The sequence below is a fragment of the Vicia villosa genome, unplaced genomic scaffold, assembly GCF_029867415.1.
Source record: "Vicia villosa cultivar HV-30 ecotype Madison, WI unplaced genomic scaffold, Vvil1.0 ctg.000316F_1_1_1, whole genome shotgun sequence".
Taxonomy (NCBI): Eukaryota; Viridiplantae; Streptophyta; class Magnoliopsida; order Fabales; family Fabaceae; genus Vicia; species Vicia villosa.
Window position 1 is genome coordinate 645,619 of NW_026705137.1, and position 16,832 is coordinate 662,450.

Genomic DNA, 16,832 nt, shown 5'->3' on the forward strand with positions numbered 1-16,832 from the left:
GTTTGATTAAAACCACTTTTTAAAAGTGTTTTGAGACACATATCTTCAATCAGTCTAATTATTATTTTTAAGAGAATACTTAAATACAATTTTTTAGGTGTGATTTGTACTATTTTTCAATAAAAATATGACAAATATATAATTTTCTTCTATTTTTAGAAAAACACTTAGATACAATTCTTTAAATAATATTAAAATATATTTATTATATTTTTATTGACAAATAACTTAAACCACGCGTAATAATTTTTTTTATCCTATTAAATACATAAGTTAGACTTTATATCCCATTCTTTTTTTATTTTCAAGTTTTCATCGACTATCACGATCTCGAAGAGCGTATTTATCAATATCAAGGATCTGTAACCGCGTAACCAAAACGAACACCGACAAAAAAAAATCGAGAAATTTCGGTATCTGATTCTCATCTCAAACACCATTCTGATCTCATCACATTACACTTCTCTCCCTCCAGTCTCGCCATTCCATACAGTACGTATACATCACCTCTCTTCCAATTCTTCTTCCCTGTTCATGGATCAATGCTTTTTTGTTTTTTTTTTTCAAGAAAAATGATATGATTTTTTAATTTTGAATTATTTATATTGATTTTGATTTATTTATTTTTGGATTGTTTCTCACTGTGCCTTCAATGGATCCTGCAATTTCCATGAAAGTTCTTAATTTATGTTATGCTAGGAATAAGAAATTTGTGTTTTTTTGATACTAGAATTTGAGTGGCTCATATGTAGATTTGATGTTTGTTAAATGGTTGCTAATATATTTGTTTGGTGTGTTGTGGTAAAGTCTGAAAATGGAGGGGACTGTCTTCACTCCTGCACTGGAAGAACTCCAGCATGTAAAGTCTGAGCAAGGAGAGATTCTGACCAAGCCTTTCTTGGATTCATGCAGACACATATTGCCTGTTATAGGTGCATGTTTATGGTCCCTTATTACATGTTTTTAATGTGTTTGCACCTTTTTGTTTCTTAAAGGGAAAAATTCAATTATTGTTGTGTTTAGTGATAAGATACATGCTAGATCTTAATGCGTTGTTTATGGTTGATCGCATTCTCATCTATGAAGCACAGACGCCTCTGGGTTAGGTGTGTCTGCATGTCTGGTACATGCAAACACATGTACAATATGTGTCTGACAACTCAGACAAGTGTCTAAAAAAAGTTATTTTGTGTCGGCACCATGGTTGTCAAAATCTCGATCTAGATCATGAAATCTTACGATTTTGCGATCTCCCTCACCCCAACGATCCAAATCTTAAGTAGAATGTTGTAGTCGAATTGTGAAAAAATTGTAAAAAAAACCATTGACTATGTGTGACATTGGCTAGTTTCGGCCACGATAAGCTGTTTTCCAGCCACCAACATTACAGCCGAAAATGATGACAAATGACATAGGTGGAACAATTACGGTTTGTTGGCATCCATTTTCCCATGAATACACTTGCCTTCCTATCTTATGATTTTTGTTACGATCTAATGTTTTACGGTATTGCTTCCCCCTCTCGATCTTACAAAAATAATTGAGTAGGATCTTTTGATCTTAGTTACGATCTTATGTTTTACGATTTTACTATCCCCTCCCGATCTTATGCAAGATCATGACTTTGACAACTTTGGTCGGCACACCTTAGACACTCTTTAGACACATCTACGTGTTAAAGATGTGTCGAAGCGGTGATGATCTATGAGAGGGTTAAAGACATTAAATTTACATCACTCTTAGCTTTTTGGTAGTAGAGAAATGAATGAAAGTGGGAAACTATCATATCTTTTTCTAATTTTTTTTTAGTGAAACAAATTAAATTGCTTGATTTAGATATGCACTTTTATTATGAATTGGTGTCCGTGTCTTATGTTTTTTACACTAGCGGTGTCGACGTGTCTGTCGTGTCATAGTATTCATCTTAATTAATAAGCAATTTTTATGCTACAGTATAACTCTATAACTTCAATATGTATACACAGTAGATAGATTGTGAAATTTCCTGTTACATACATTAAATGATATGAATACTTGTTCTAAGGTCAGAAGAACTGATTTTTTAATATATGACAGATAAATTTGGACCTGCTATGACCCTTGTTAAATCCGACATTGGTGGTAATATAACGGTATGTTTCTGCCAATTGCTCTGTTTGACTCTTACTTGAATGTATGTGTCATTTTCAATTATGTCAAATAGCATGCTATATATAGCGGAATTTGAATAAATTGCTATTATTCCACGATATACTATTAATATAAAGTGTTGTCATACAGCGGCTATAGCACTGTAGGGTAATGGAATTTGAACAAACCTCTATTTTCCGCAATCTTTGATTTATAACACTGGTCAATGTTGTCATCATATCTATCTAGTAGCTCTGGATGTATTTCTCTTTATTTCCTATGATTATAAAGTGAAGCTGTATTATGATATTGAGCTGCAAATAGTTTTGTTTTCTGTTTTGGGGTTTTTACAATCTACCACCAGAAGTATATTCTTATCCTATGGTTCATTTTCTCATTTTATAGCTTATTAATTTTCATGGCAGAGATTGGAAACTTTATATTCTTCCAATCCATCAAGATTTAATATCTTGTACAGTTTGGTACAAGTAGAGATTGAAAGTAAAACCGCCAAATCATCATCCAGTTGTACCAATGGGCTTCTTTGGCTGTCAAGGTAATTAATGAATGCCATGCAGTTTCTATTTAACTTGTGTTCCATGTTTAATTTGACATTCTCAAATCTTTTATCCAGAGAACATTTTATGATAATTTGTTATTGGGTTAACATATGAAATTAAGAATATTAACATGGGTATGCCTAATCTATGCATACCTGGATATTAAACATGAGAGTATAACATTATAAATATGTCATGAAGCAACTTAAGTGTAAATCAGGAAAGACCAAGCCTGAACTTGTTTCATGTCTACTTCGAATAAATGGTTAACTAGTTCTATGGATAGCTTCCGCATTGCACTATTTCTGAATAAACAGACGTAAAATATAATATATGAAATGCAAATTCAATGAGATGGCAAAGACGCATGTTGGCACAAGCTTGAGTCACAAGTAATATGATTTAAGTTGACTTTATCATGAAAGTGACAATAAATTGAGGGATATGCAAATTACAGAATTCAAGATCGTAAATGAACTTATTGAGAACTTGGCTTTTGACTGCTGATACTTGATACAATATAATGATGTTTGGTCTTGTCACGCGTCTAATAGTCAGGTTATCTTCCTCAGGGCGTTGACTTGAGGCATTAATATAACAATCTTAATTATTATTTAGTGCTGAGAACTTAGCTTATTGGATAATATTAATCGGTCAGACAATTATTTATGATAATTCAATTTTATTAACCTGAAAATCTTCAGAGCAATGGATTTCTTGGTGGCTTTGTTCCAAAACTTGATTGAGCATAAAGATTGGCCAATGTCACAAGCATGTACAGATGCATACAACAAGACTCTGAAGAAGTGGCATGGCTGGCTTGCTAGTTCAAGCTTCACTGTAATGTTCTTTTCGTGCTATACTTTTGCAATCATCAAACTTTACGATAGAAATAGAATTATTTGAGCTTCACTATTTAATCTTGCTTCACATTCGCCTAGATCGGTTGAATGTTTGTAGGAAATGCATTGAGTTACATATCAAGCACTCAAACACCATGCAGTTTTCCTTTGTCTCTTGTTTTTTTGGTTGTTGTTTTTCTGTCAAAGATGGTTAGTGTGTGGAACTGAATACCATTTGGAATGCATTGAATGTTTAACTTAATAGGTAGTCATGAAGCTTGCTCCAGACAGGAAGAAGTTCATGGAGGTGATAGGAGGCACCGGTGATATCAATGCTGACATAGAGAAATTTTGTACAATTTTCTCTCCTCTCCTTCTTGAGAATCACAAGTTTCTGGTAAGATCTCTTTTCATTTCTGGTCTTATTTTTGACGATCACTAATGGCATTGAATTTTCCAATTTGATTGTGATAGAGAAAAGAGGAAGCTAATTAGAGAGAATTTTCCAATTTGTTTTGAAAATTTTCAGAAAGATTCAATCTATTTTATAAATACAATCTTATTTATTCTTAGGACCAAATAGAAATTTTAAACTTGATTTTTTTGTTGTTGAGTTTATTAAACTAATTCTTTCGGCTCAGGCACGATTTGGGTTGGATGATATGAAGGCATCATGAGTCACATATTCAATCATGCATGGTCAGAAATACCTAATGAGTGGCTCTTGTATGGAATCATGGTCAGAAGTTCCTCATGAAGAGATCTTGAATGCTCAATCTTATTTTATCCATGTTTTCAACTTTGGCACACAATTAACATGATAAATAAGTATTATTCAATGTGCCTCTAATTTTACTCTATACAACTTATTTCATTTATGTCATAGTATTTGTTACTATCAAAGTTTACGATGATCCTAAGGCTATTAGACGTTCATTGACTAATTTTCTGTAATACCATATAAAATATTGGCGATGGAAGTTTAATTTGGCTAGATTTAAACGGTTCGGTTTTTGCTCATTGTAGGTCTGTTTGATCATAATATGTCTGTTTGATCATAAAAATCTTGTTATTATATAGAGTAAATTACTCATGTTTTGTGCTTACTCACATGTTGGTGCGTATGTATCAGAAATATATATATTTTTATATTGTGCTCATGTTTTATTATGACCAATTTGAGACATACTCCCTTTATTATAAGTGAAAAATATCAACTTTTCTTGTTCTTTATTATAAGCAATTTTAATAACCTTTACAACTTTTAATATTATTTTTTTGATTTTCAAAACCAATATCCATTTCACAAGGGATCAAACTGTGGTGCTCTCTACTAAGTCCAATTTCAATCACCATTAAATCAACGGAATGAACTTTTTTTAATGACATATATTTTATATTTTTTTAATTTTTTTATAAGCACATCAGAAAAGAAATTAAAAAGTAGATATAAGAAATGTAGGTCATTAGACCCTCAAATCAAACTAGGAATTAGAGAGAATAGACATGGAGACCTAAAGAGATCGATTTGCGTGCACACAACCATGAAGGAAGTTCTACACAATTTTATACACAATTTTATATATAATAATTTCTTGCGTTTTGAAAATGACACCATTTAAAAGTGAATATATCATCAAATTTTATATTTGCAAAAAGTACAATATCTGTGACTATACTTCCAGTGAATAAGTAAAGCCTTAATATTCTTGATATATGAATAAATGATCAATTGCTTTGGCCCTTCTTCAACATACTTATAGTCGTCCTGACTTTAATCATACACCTTTGATCGTTATATACATTATATTGCCATTTATTTCTTTGTCCCTTCTTTGTCTACATGTCAAAATAAAGGATTCTTATCCAAATCTTTTATATGATTTAAGGGTGAGTCAGCTTCTAGACTTAAAGCTTTGTCGATATCATCGTATGCCGATTTCGTCCATCGAGCATGAAGTCGCGAGCTCACGTTGATTTGGTGATGATCACTACAAGAAAAAGTCAAAATTTCCAAAGGTAAATGTCCACTCGAAATGCAGGGATATCTGAGGGGAAAAGATACCTCGTTACTATGGTCATCATCACTTTTATTCAAGGGTAATAACCCTAAAAAAATTTATGTTAAATGTGAAACTCGTCGAATATTTCTGACTCAAATAGGATTTAAAACGTATTAATACTAAAACTATGACATTAAAAATAAAAAAAATAAAAATTTCAAATTCAAAAATAGTAATTTAATTATTACATTATAAAAACGTAACAGTTATCTGAGAATCAATTTTCAGAGTTTTCAAACTCGCCTCTTCTCCTCCATGTCTGCTAATCGCTCCATATCTTCTAACTCCTTCAAATTCGCTAAAGTCACCCTATCCGCCAAAACCTTCATATATGCTAAGGAATCTAAAACGAACATGCATAATTTTATTTTCAATCTAAAATAAATTTAAAACAACTCATCCTAAATTATATAAATAAATAAAAGAAATTCTAAATGCGTACATGTAATTATATGGGCCGAAGAAATGAAGAAATATAATATAATGAGCTTTGGTAAAAAATGAAATGAAATGAAACTTTGAAGAGATTATGGAATTTTAGAAATGAGAATGAAAGAGAAAATGATAAAGTTACACAGCGAGAAATGAATGAATTATGGGAAGAGGGCGCCTATTTATAATGTGTTTTATCGGAGGGGTTAACCCTCGTAACTTTTCAATTAGTTAAGCAAAATCAGTAAATGCATAGTGGCAGGTGAAACGCGAAACAACTACTTTCATTTGAGGGGTTATATCTCGTAACTTTTCAATTTGACAAGGCATATAAGTAAATGTAAAGAGTGACAGGTTAAGTAGCAAAACAACTAATTTATGTGAAGGACAATCCGTCACACAAATTTTGTACCTAAAATTGTCAGGGGAAATCCCTTGGATTTACTAACAAAAACAATCTTACCTTTTTAAAAGAAAATATTTTTTCCCGATTTCTATGTCCAAGTGGAAAACCCTCACATATTGAAAATTTAAATTTCAAGTTTTGTCAGTTTCAAAGGGTTACGGCTCGCTTATTTTTTTCCCATGTTTTTAAGTTTTGCATTGTAAGGGGCAAAACCCCTTGTCAATGTCTTTTTTTTCTATTTGAGGGGTGCCTTGGCATAAATTCAGAGCGACTTTGCCTTTTTTTTCGTGTAGTAGATTTCACCTTACATATGTCAATTTAAGTACTCTTTTATGATTTTGCATGTCTTAGTGCGAATGTGCTGAGTCTTATGATACTAAATGAGTCTGAATTTTTATAATCATATTGATCCAATATACCTGACGATTCGTTGTCCCTCAGACACAATGTCAGTAAAGACGGAATGACTAAGCAAAATCATAGTGGTTCAAATTTAAATGTAAAAATATTAGAATGGACTAAAATTATTAGAATGTAAAATATGAAGACTAATTCCTCAAATCAATAATTAAAACAGGTTAAAATAATGATTCAGAAAAAAAAAACAAAAATTAAAAAAAAAAAAGGACCAAAAAGTATATTTGAGTCTAACTACATATAAAAGGAATACCTAAAATAAATTTAAAATCTCAACCTTTTTTCTCGTACTTTCATTAGTAAAAAGCTATTCCAAAAACTTTAAGCCCAAATATAGCAATTCCACCTGAAAATTTGTAGTGTTTGTATATCTGTACTCTTACCTAAAAAAACGTTGAGCTATTGGTTTTGATTTGTTACTAAACCGGTAGAAGGTTTTGAATTATCAAAAACCACTTCTCTTCAATTTTTCACTTTTGAGATTTTTTGATTCCACCCTCAAGTCTCCTTCTTCTTGGTTGGTTTCTTCTTCCCACAACATCAAAAATTAAAAAAACCAACCAACCAAGAAGCATGTTCATCTCTTTTTTTGCATGACTTCTCTCTCTCATTCACCCTTTTTTATTTATGTTTTCTTCACTCTCCTTAATGCATGGTCTTAAGGTTTTTTGTTTCAACATTAGTTGGAGCTAGGCCTATTAAGCCATGTTGTGATTAATTTTAAATTTTTTATATTTCTTCTCCAAGATATATATCAAGGTAGGTTTTGTTTTTTCCACTTGTTTTTCCAATCCATTACATTGATTAATGAATTTTAGGGTTCCATTAATTATGTGTTTTTAAATAGATAATTGATTGAATGGTACAAAGAAGATTTCTAATGTGATTATTTGATTTGCAGGAAGATAATTTTAGTTGGTTTCATTGAAGATTGAAGCATCAAAATTCAACACCTAGGGTTTTTGGTGCAAATATAATGTCGACTAAGGTGAAAGGCCTTCTTAAAGGACTTAGATACATTTCTCAAATATTTGGTAAGTAACATAATCTTCTTTCTCATGGAAATTTTAAATGAAAATTAAGAACTATTAATTATCTTCCTCCATGCATGGATTTTATTAAACATCTCCAAGTTTTCTTCTTTTTTTTTTTTTTGTATTTTTTATGTGTATAAGAAAGGCGAAAGGAATTTGAATAAAGATGAAAGAAGAAGAACTTAATTTAATTTAAAATTTGATTTGGAGTTCAGGTATATAAATAATATAGTAATGTAACCTCTAATCAAACTTCTTAAATTTGTTGTAATCACCTAATTAATTAAGGTTTTCAATTTTTATTTACTATTGATTACTTGATAACTACATTGTTTTTTTATAAAAAAATCGGAAAAAAGAGAAAATTGTTATTAAAGTAATACTAATGATTATTTTGCATTGTGACGAGAATTAAACTTCATTCTTTAAGGTTATTAAACTAAATCTTACTACTGAATATCTTAAAAATCCTAATTTATTTTATCTAAGTAGTCTTTGTTGGTTACTAAAAGTGATATGTATCTATAATAAGAGACGTATTAGGGTTCCTATTTCTTAATTTGTGTAAATAGATAGTTGAGAGCGAAGAATTCATATTATATGATAAATAAATTTTCTGGTTACGATTAATCAACGATAACAACTATTGATATTTGTATCTATTATATAGATTAAAAAAAAAACAAACAAATTCCATTCAATGGTAAAAGGAAACCTTGAATGATTTCAAGAATTAAAAATTAATCAACATCATATGATTGTTTTAAAAGAATTCACGCCTATGGTTACAATAAGAAAATTATGAATTGTGAGGTGGTGATTAAATGGTAATGATTTTTTGCAGATGAGAAAGAAGATGAAATTCAAATTGGGTTCCCAACGGATGTAAAGCATGTGGCACATATTGGATCAGATGATCCATCAGCAAATGCACCTAGCTGGGTACATATTTTCATTAATCTCTCGTATCTTATCATTTAATTAGTTCTTAATTCTCTTTTATAAAGCCATATTAATTATGTGTGCGTTTTGTAAACTTATGCAGATGAATGAGTATAAAGGAACAAATCCATCAGGAGCAATAAACGATACTGAAACGCCAGAAGGTAGCATATATTTGTCTTTACACAACATTTATTTTATACAAGTACCCCATTTGCATTAGTCTATATGCCATTGAATGTAGTTGGTGTTTGATCAGTGCGTGTATCGATTGTCTTACTGTCCGACATCAACAAGTGTGATCATCTTTTTAGTTTATATATATATATATATATATATATATATATATATATATATATATATATATATATATATATATATATATATATATATATATATATATATATATAGTTTTATACTGTCATCCAACATAAAGCCATCAATCTACCATGTCATTAAATATTCTAAATGTTTATTCAACTATTAAGTTTTGTTTTTGTCTGTAGAAGACAATAACAAATCTTCGAATTCAAAAGAAAAATCATCAAAGATTCGACATCTAATTCCAAAATCAAGACACCAATCAATTGACAGTGAAGCCAACTCAACAACAAAGAAACAAACACGTCGCCATCTCCGATCATCAGATCCGTCTGCAGAAACCTCAGCACACGATTCATCAGGTGGTTCTCGACATAGACGACACCGTCGTGGCTCAAATCACGACCCTGATTCACAGTCAACTGATGTTCCACCGACAGGCACCAAAACTCATAGGAGGAAAACCAAGAATTCAGAAGATGGTTCAGTGCGAAAGCCTTCTTCAAGAAGATCATCTAAAGGGGATTCATTAACCGATATCTCTCTTTCGGATTTTGGATCTGGGTCTGTATCAGAAATTGGAAACGCACCTAAATAGAATTTAAGTTTAAATAAAATTTAATTTAAATTGGGATGAGTGAGAGAGAAAGTAAGAACATGCTTGGATTTATTTATTTGAGCTTATTTAGTGATATAAGCATTTATAACATGTTTTTGAGAGAATTTATGAAAATAATTTATGACATGTTCATAAAATGTTTTCGACTTATTTTCATAAACTCTCCAAAATAGCTTATGAAAATAGCTTATAGATTACACAAAAATAATTTGACTTTATTTTATTTTGTGTTACAGAAATATCTTATTCATAAGTTCTTTCTTTATTCAAAGAGGGTCTAAATGTTGTTCTTGTTGTTTCTAATTAATAACAAATGTTAGGGAGAGAAGAATCAGAAGTAATTGTTTGCTTTTGCAACTTGTAAATTACAATTTTTTTCTAAAATGTTTTATATGGGGTGTCATTTCAATCCTTTTCTTGCCACTAATATTATTTTAGTTTTAAATTTTAACATTAATATTTTTTCTATTGTTCTAATATCACAACACTACAATAAATAATATATCTTATGAAAAAAACTTTCACAACAGTCAACAAACAATTAAAATATAAATCGAAAGTTTAACTATATAGTGCAATTTAAGAGGGGATGTGAATTAGATTTGTCGGATTCTTCTTGCTTAATTGAAGGATTTTGCATTTTTATTTGAAAAAATAAATTTATGGTTTTATGTTCAAATGTTGGTGTCGAAGACCTACATACTGTAGTCGAAGTGTGCTCTAATATGTGGGTGTCAAAATATTAGGGTTGTTAGTATTTCGAATCAGGCATGTTTGTTATGTCCAATTGTTTAAGTTAGCTTGTACCATAAGTTAGCTTGTAATGAGTATTTATGGAAAAAAAAAACTCATTAGTTTAGTATATTAGGTTTATTATAAATAACATAATAGTCTCTCATCATTACATACTGCAAATCTTAATTTAGGGTGAGAGGGTTATTTATCATTCTTGTAACACTTTTAATCTTGATTGATAGAGAAAGTAAAGAATAGTAGTTATAACCGATATTTGTGTTCTTATTACTCCCCTACTTTTTCTTACCATTGAGAATTTCTTGTGGAAAGAAACCTGTTATACTTTATGATTCCGACGTCGTTTTTCACAACAAATTGGTGCGGTGAGCGTGGATAAGATGCCTTCAAGAAATAATGAGATTGAAAAGTTCACCACAGTGAACGATTTCGGTTTGTGGCGCTTGAAGATGAAAGCCCTACTGGTCCAACAGGGTTGTTTGCAAGTGTTGAAGGGAAAGATAGCTACGGAAGATGCGTTAACGGAAAAAAAGACGACCATGATAGAGAAAGCCCACATCGCAATCTTGTTGAGCCTTGGTGATAAGGTTCTTCGACATGTATCAAAGGAGATGACGTCATCAGGATTATGGGTGAAACTTGAAAGTTTGTACATGACCAAATCGCTGATAAATCGACTCTACCTGAAGCAAACTTTGTAGTCATTCAAGATGATTGAAGACAAAGAGTTGGATGAGTAGTTGGATATGTTTAATAAGCTTATTCTTAATCTTGGAACACTAGTGCAGGAAAGACTTTTTACATCGGGCAAAAATCACATTTTACATCGGGTCTGGGTCCGATGTAAAGTTAAACGATGTAGTATATCAAAAACATTTTACATCGGGCGGCAATGTAGTATATCAAAAACATTTTACATCAGGCAGCAGTCCGATGTGAAAAATACATCTACAACGTAGGTTGACTGTTAAGTATAATGTGGAATAGGGGGTTAATCCTATTTTTTTAAAAATAACTGCAATATTTAACATCGGTTTAAAGGTTTATTCTTGTCACTGCATAAAGTATCATATGCATGTGCCCTCTTAAACAAATCTTGTCCAATATCACGCATCATGTCTTCTAGGCGATCATCCATTTCTACACTAACATTATTTCTTTAGGACACATTTGACTTTGCTACTACTTCACCATGTTATATCCATTGTATATAACTTTGACAAATTCCTACACAAATTAGATGATCCATGATTTCTTTCTTACTAAGTTTTGGTTTTTGATTTGCACAACGAACACATGGACAATTAAAAAACGCATGAAGAATTTTTTCAACATTACTTTTAGGAGGAGGAAGATTTTTTTTAGTTTTAATTTCAACCAACTGTAGAAATTCCATCACTCCATGTTCGTACTCAGCACTTAATCGATTAGCTCTCATCCGACTACGATCGATACCTATGTTCCAAAATTAATGCATACAGAGTTAAATCATTATAAATTTTTATTTTAATATACTTTTTTAATAATTCATATTTTTTAATATTCTTTAGGCCATGTTTGGATAGGTTAATTAAGTGTTTATAGCATAAGTACTTATGTATAACTATTTTAAAGTGCTTATAGCATAAGTACTTATGTATAACTATTTTAAAGTGTTTATAGCATAAGTACTTATTTAAACGAGGTTATTGTAATTAACTGTTTATAGCATAATAAGTACTTATTTTAAAGAGGTTAAGTTAGTTTAGTTTAGCCAATTGTTGAATTAGACACTATTTAGATTAAGAGTCTAGTTAAGCGCTTATACCATAGCACTTATATTGTATATCTATTTCTATTGCAAACTTAGGATTTTCATTCTACGATTTGTATTTCAATAATACAGTTTTCACCCAATGTTTTAGAATATATTACATGGATGACAAAAAATAAAAAGAATTGCATGATAAGAAAGTAGTTTAAATCATGTTACCTGATCCACCAAAAGCATAAACAATGAGAAAGAAAGCTCCCTAAGATTTTAAACCAAAATTAAAAACAGATTAATAATGTCGCTACCGCGAAAATTAACAGAGTCGCCACTAACATATTTATCCTGAAAAGGAAGGGAATGCCAGCGAACCACAAAACAAAACAACGGTCTCACGACCAGAGAAAAAGGGTAAGGGAGTCGGTTACGCGAGGGAAAGGTATTAGCACCCCTCACGCCCATCATACTCGATGGTATCCACGCCTGTGTCTAAAATTATGGGTGTGTAACAAATCTACGCTAATCTGGACTAAAATGAATGCAGAATGTAGGGAAAAGAAAGGATTGTGCTCGCACGGGCCCTACCCCGCTGCCTACGTATCTGTTTTGCAGAATCAGAGCTACCGTAGCTCGACTAACTAATTTCTGTTTGTTTTGTATTTTTTAGGTGAACGAGTTACATTCACACTCCGCTGCTCGACCTTTGGAGACTTATGCTGGGAATGGAGCGGAAATAACAAGCTCTTAAGAAAAGAAAATCAAAGAGTGTGGTTTGTGTTTTAAACAATGCATGAGGAAGACCTAAGCTAAGGGGGAAAGCTTGCTACCTAATGTTATCATACAAAGAGTACAAGTCTAAGCTAAGCTATCAACCTACGAGAGAAAAGGGAAAGCACACAAATAGCACACAAACGAGCATCCGCTCGTAAAACAAACAAACCAACGGTACTGACCGAGTGGTAGAAAAGCGGTCCCGCCATAGCCAAGGGGAGCAGCTCAACCCAAGTCAACCAAGCATTAGACCTCGCGAAAATGATCGGGCCATAGACAAGAGGGCGGACCCCTCTCAGCAACCAAGCCGTCACGGATCGTAAAGGAAAACGGTGCGTGCGTACACCGAGCATCAACGTCGAGCAACGCGAGCTATAGGAAAGGCGGGGGTCCGGCTACATGAACCCTTTTCCTGACATACTCGATGACAAGATCTTGTGCAGGTTCAGAAGCGAGCCACGCGTAGCGTGCGCATACTGAACAGACTCGATGAGACTAGGCGGGGGTTGATTGCTAACCCTTTCCGCGTGCCTTCCATGAGGACTTAACGGAGTGCCATATAGGACTTATTACACCGTGACTCCCTGCCGCAAAGCACAAATATAAACACACCAACAAAAACAGAGCCTCTTTCGAGGGCTTGGCCAGATGCATGTCTAAGTCCTACTTCTCATGTTATAGGATGATGCGAGAAAGTGGTAAAAGGGACAAGGGGACGATACCGAACGGATAGCAAATCCGCAATGAGCTAGCAAGCGTAAGCAGAGAAGTCCGGAATACTTCGCATAAGCCATCATCAAGCAAAGTTGGAAAGCATCGTCGTGAAAGTCAATCATGAGCGACATGTGGTATGCGTCGAGCATAACCACGCAAGCAACCTGCAAGAGAAACACAGGCCAGACAATACAAGGATATACATCTCAATGAATGAGAGATCAGATGAATCGCATCAGGCATAAGTTCGTGTCCCACAAATAAAGCGGAACACAATGCAAATCAACCGCACCGGAAGCAAATTTGTGTCCCACAAATAAAGTGGAACACGAAGCAAACGAATCACAATCAAAGGCTCTCTCGAAGTACCTCGCACATCTCAACAATCAAATCAGTAATAACAAGGAAGTAGACACCCGCCGACCATAGAAAATAAGAGAAATTAAATTCTAAGTAAATCCTAAACGAAAGTCTAACAAGGCTAATATTTTTCATGACATTTTATCAAAGAATTAGAACTAAACTATGTAACAAAACAATTAAATTCTAACAAGAAAAATATTACATATTTTTGTATTGCATTTTCTATCTAAAAGCTAACACAAAATCTATTAAGAATATTGAAATACCATTACATTTTATCATCTAAGAAAATACGAAATCAAAACTAATTCTAACTAGAATTGTACATGGGTCAAGGGGTGTTAATAGCCAGAAAACTGGTGTATGCAAAGGCTAAGGGCGCATGGCCCAGGTATTGCTGGCCCAAGGAGTGTTTTTCTGCCAACAAAAAGGATGCTGGAGGGCCTGGGGGTGTATGAACAGTAATTTTCGCGTATGGGCCAAAAGAATTGATCCAGATCCTCAGATTTTTATTGATAATTGTTTTCAGATTTTATTGATTCAATTATGGTCCATTTGATTTGGATTATTCCCAATTAATCACTAAATTTCTACATTCAAACTTCAATTAACTCTAAGTAATTACAATTACAATAACGTAAAAAGGAATTAGGTTTACACTGAAATGTGGCTATTGGAGTTTTCTTCTCCTTTCTCACGAACAGCAACGGCGCCGGACACCTCCATCTCTGATCGTTCTGCGGCGTGATTCAACCAAATCGCCACTCTACTCTCTCCGTCTTGAACCAATCGGTCCTTCCATATCTCCTTCTCGTCTCCTCTGGAACGGCGCAACGGTCTCCTTCAATCTCTCCATTCAGAAAGACACGGTGGTCGGAGCTCAACCTCCACCGATTTCAATCTCTCTCCGATCGAATCGTCACGACGACGCGGAGGAGATCCCTCTTTATCTCCGTTTCAGGCTCTATCGACTCAAATCCGAACGGAGTTCGTCCAACGTGACTACATCGTGACAAGTGCAAAGAGAAATCCGGAGATCTCCGATGAAGAACACATGATATCAAGCTTCCGCGCTCTTGCTTGTCCTCTTCTACTTCTTATTCCCGATTCTCTGAAAAAAACGTTCTCTCGATGTTGTTGTTGTTGCAGGTGAAAGCGGATCAAAGTGTTGCGTTGTTGGAGATGAATGAGCGTTATGGCGCCTTGTTTTTGTTGAAGCTTCTTTCTGGTTTTTTGTTACGTTTCTGTTAGATGTGGAAGAGTAGAATTGAAAGGTTCTGTATGATTGAAGATAGCGATTGATGATTGATGATGATTTTCTGTGTTTGTGATTAGAGATCCAGAGCGATGAAGGTTGTGGATTATTGATGATTCAGAGATGAAACGAGTGAGATGCTGAAGAACGAAGAGCCATCCAGATTGGAGGATCCAGGTTGATTTGTGGTTGAAGATTCGTGATTGAAGAGGCAGAGAATTGAAGGCGGTTATAGAGATTATTGCGTGAAGGAGCTTGATGAAGGTTATGGTTGAAGAACGATTCTGGATTTCAGTTTTTGTGAATAAACAAGAGTGATTATTGAGAGTTTCAGTTATGGTGATTGAATCAGTTAGAAGATTGGTGAAAGGTTGAAGTTCGGTTGTTGAAGAGGAATCAAGAGAGTTTTTGTTACCGTTCCTTTGTGAGTTTTCTCTCCTTTCCCTTATATTTTCTGTTCCTGATTTTTTTTTGTTATTGAAGAATGTTGAAAGAGTATTGTGGTGTACTTTTCGTTATTATCGTATCCACAGGGATTATTGCGATATCACCGCCGTTCTATAGCCTATTTTGTCTTGAGTTAATGTTACTTTAGTTTTAGGTTTGCAAAAGATCATTCAATTCTTTTAGTAGCAAAGAGTAAATTAATGAAAGTTCTAAGTTAAAGAAAATGTATCAAGATTCGATTTCATACACCTAAATTTGTATGTCTCCTTATAAATATACGTATATGAACATGGTAACGATCAACATAATTACGTATCGACGCCTATATCATCCGTGTCCGCAATGATATAGTTAGATTTACCGTATTGTTTAACCGACGATTTCTCCATCCTTTAAACAATACAAATAACGTTTTAAAACCGATACTAAGTAAACATCAAACGCTAAATCCATGTCTGCAATTTATAGTTTGATAGATGATAAAGTTAGATCTAGATACAAATATTGATGTCTCAAACACTTATACCAAAGAAAAAGCTTTAATAAACAAACTAAACCATCTATATTGATCATCACTTGTTCATACATAATATATTCACAAGAACACATACAAAAAGCTAGGAAGATTACATCTTATCTTGATACAAAAGAGATTTAGCTATCCATGAGAATGGTAGCTTGCTCAAGAAGTAAAGGATGAAGATCAACAAGCATCAAAGGCGATTAATCGACGATCAAAGCTTCCAATCTTCAACTATTAGTTTGCTACAGTGATTAGGGTTTATGAGCTCTTAAGAATGTAATGTGTCCCTCCAAAAATCAGAATTACTCTTTATATAGTAAAATCATTTTCTGTCCAGGGCGCGTCGCGCCCTCCAGCGCGCTTCGCGCCAATACACTTAAAAAACTTAAACCGCCCATGCGCGTGACGCGCGCAACTCTCTGCTTTGAAGCTCCAAAATATCTTGCCCAGGGCGCGACGCGCCCACATCTCCGCGCGACGCGCGCTTACT

The 16,832-nt window shown here is 33.4% G+C and overlaps 2 protein-coding genes across 3 annotated transcripts; both read left to right on the plus strand.

Moving 5' to 3' along the window:
• The first annotated feature begins 301 nt into the window (after window positions 1-301).
• On the plus strand, window positions 302-4,420 carry LOC131626657 (glycolipid transfer protein 1-like). The gene is made up of 7 exons (XM_058897495.1): window positions 302-492; window positions 808-932; window positions 2,077-2,132; window positions 2,556-2,686; window positions 3,395-3,530; window positions 3,798-3,929; window positions 4,174-4,420. The coding sequence occupies exons 2-7, from the start codon at window positions 815-817 to the stop codon at window positions 4,207-4,209; spliced, it is 609 nt and encodes a 202-aa protein (XP_058753478.1). The 5' UTR covers window positions 302-492; window positions 808-814; the 3' UTR covers window positions 4,210-4,420.
• A 2,875-nt stretch (window positions 4,421-7,295) lies between these two features.
• On the plus strand, window positions 7,296-10,107 carry LOC131626632 (CRIB domain-containing protein RIC7-like). 2 transcript variants are annotated; one of them, XM_058897467.1, is made up of 5 exons: window positions 7,296-7,609; window positions 7,752-7,884; window positions 8,729-8,826; window positions 8,930-8,990; window positions 9,333-10,107. In XM_058897467.1, exons 2-5 carry the CDS (start codon window positions 7,827-7,829, stop codon window positions 9,743-9,745), a joined length of 630 nt encoding a protein of 209 aa, XP_058753450.1. In that variant the 5' UTR covers window positions 7,296-7,609; window positions 7,752-7,826; the 3' UTR covers window positions 9,746-10,107. The 2 variants fall into 2 exon arrangements, with proteins under 2 accessions (XP_058753450.1, XP_058753451.1); XM_058897468.1 differs by having other exon boundaries at window positions 9,336-10,107.
• Window positions 10,108-16,832: the final 6,725 nt, after the last annotated feature.

Bases quoted from the DNA above. Each gene is read 5' to 3' on its own strand.
- LOC131626657 (XM_058897495.1), top strand. From the start codon at position 815: ATGGAGGGGACTGTCTTCACTCCTGCACTGGAAGAACTCCAGCATGTA. The intron at 2,687-3,394 runs GTAATTAATGAA...GAAAATCTTCAG, and splicing joins GGGCTTCTTTGGCTGTCAAG to AGCAATGGATTTCTTGGTGG. The intron at 3,531-3,797 runs GTAATGTTCTTT...TTAACTTAATAG, and splicing joins TTGCTAGTTCAAGCTTCACT to GTAGTCATGAAGCTTGCTCC.
- LOC131626632 (XM_058897467.1), top strand. From the start codon at position 7,827: ATGTCGACTAAGGTGAAAGGCCTTCTTAAAGGACTTAGATACATTTCT. The intron at 8,827-8,929 runs GTACATATTTTC...AAACTTATGCAG, and splicing joins CAGCAAATGCACCTAGCTGG to ATGAATGAGTATAAAGGAAC. The intron at 8,991-9,332 runs GTAGCATATATT...TTTTGTCTGTAG, and splicing joins CGATACTGAAACGCCAGAAG to AAGACAATAACAAATCTTCG.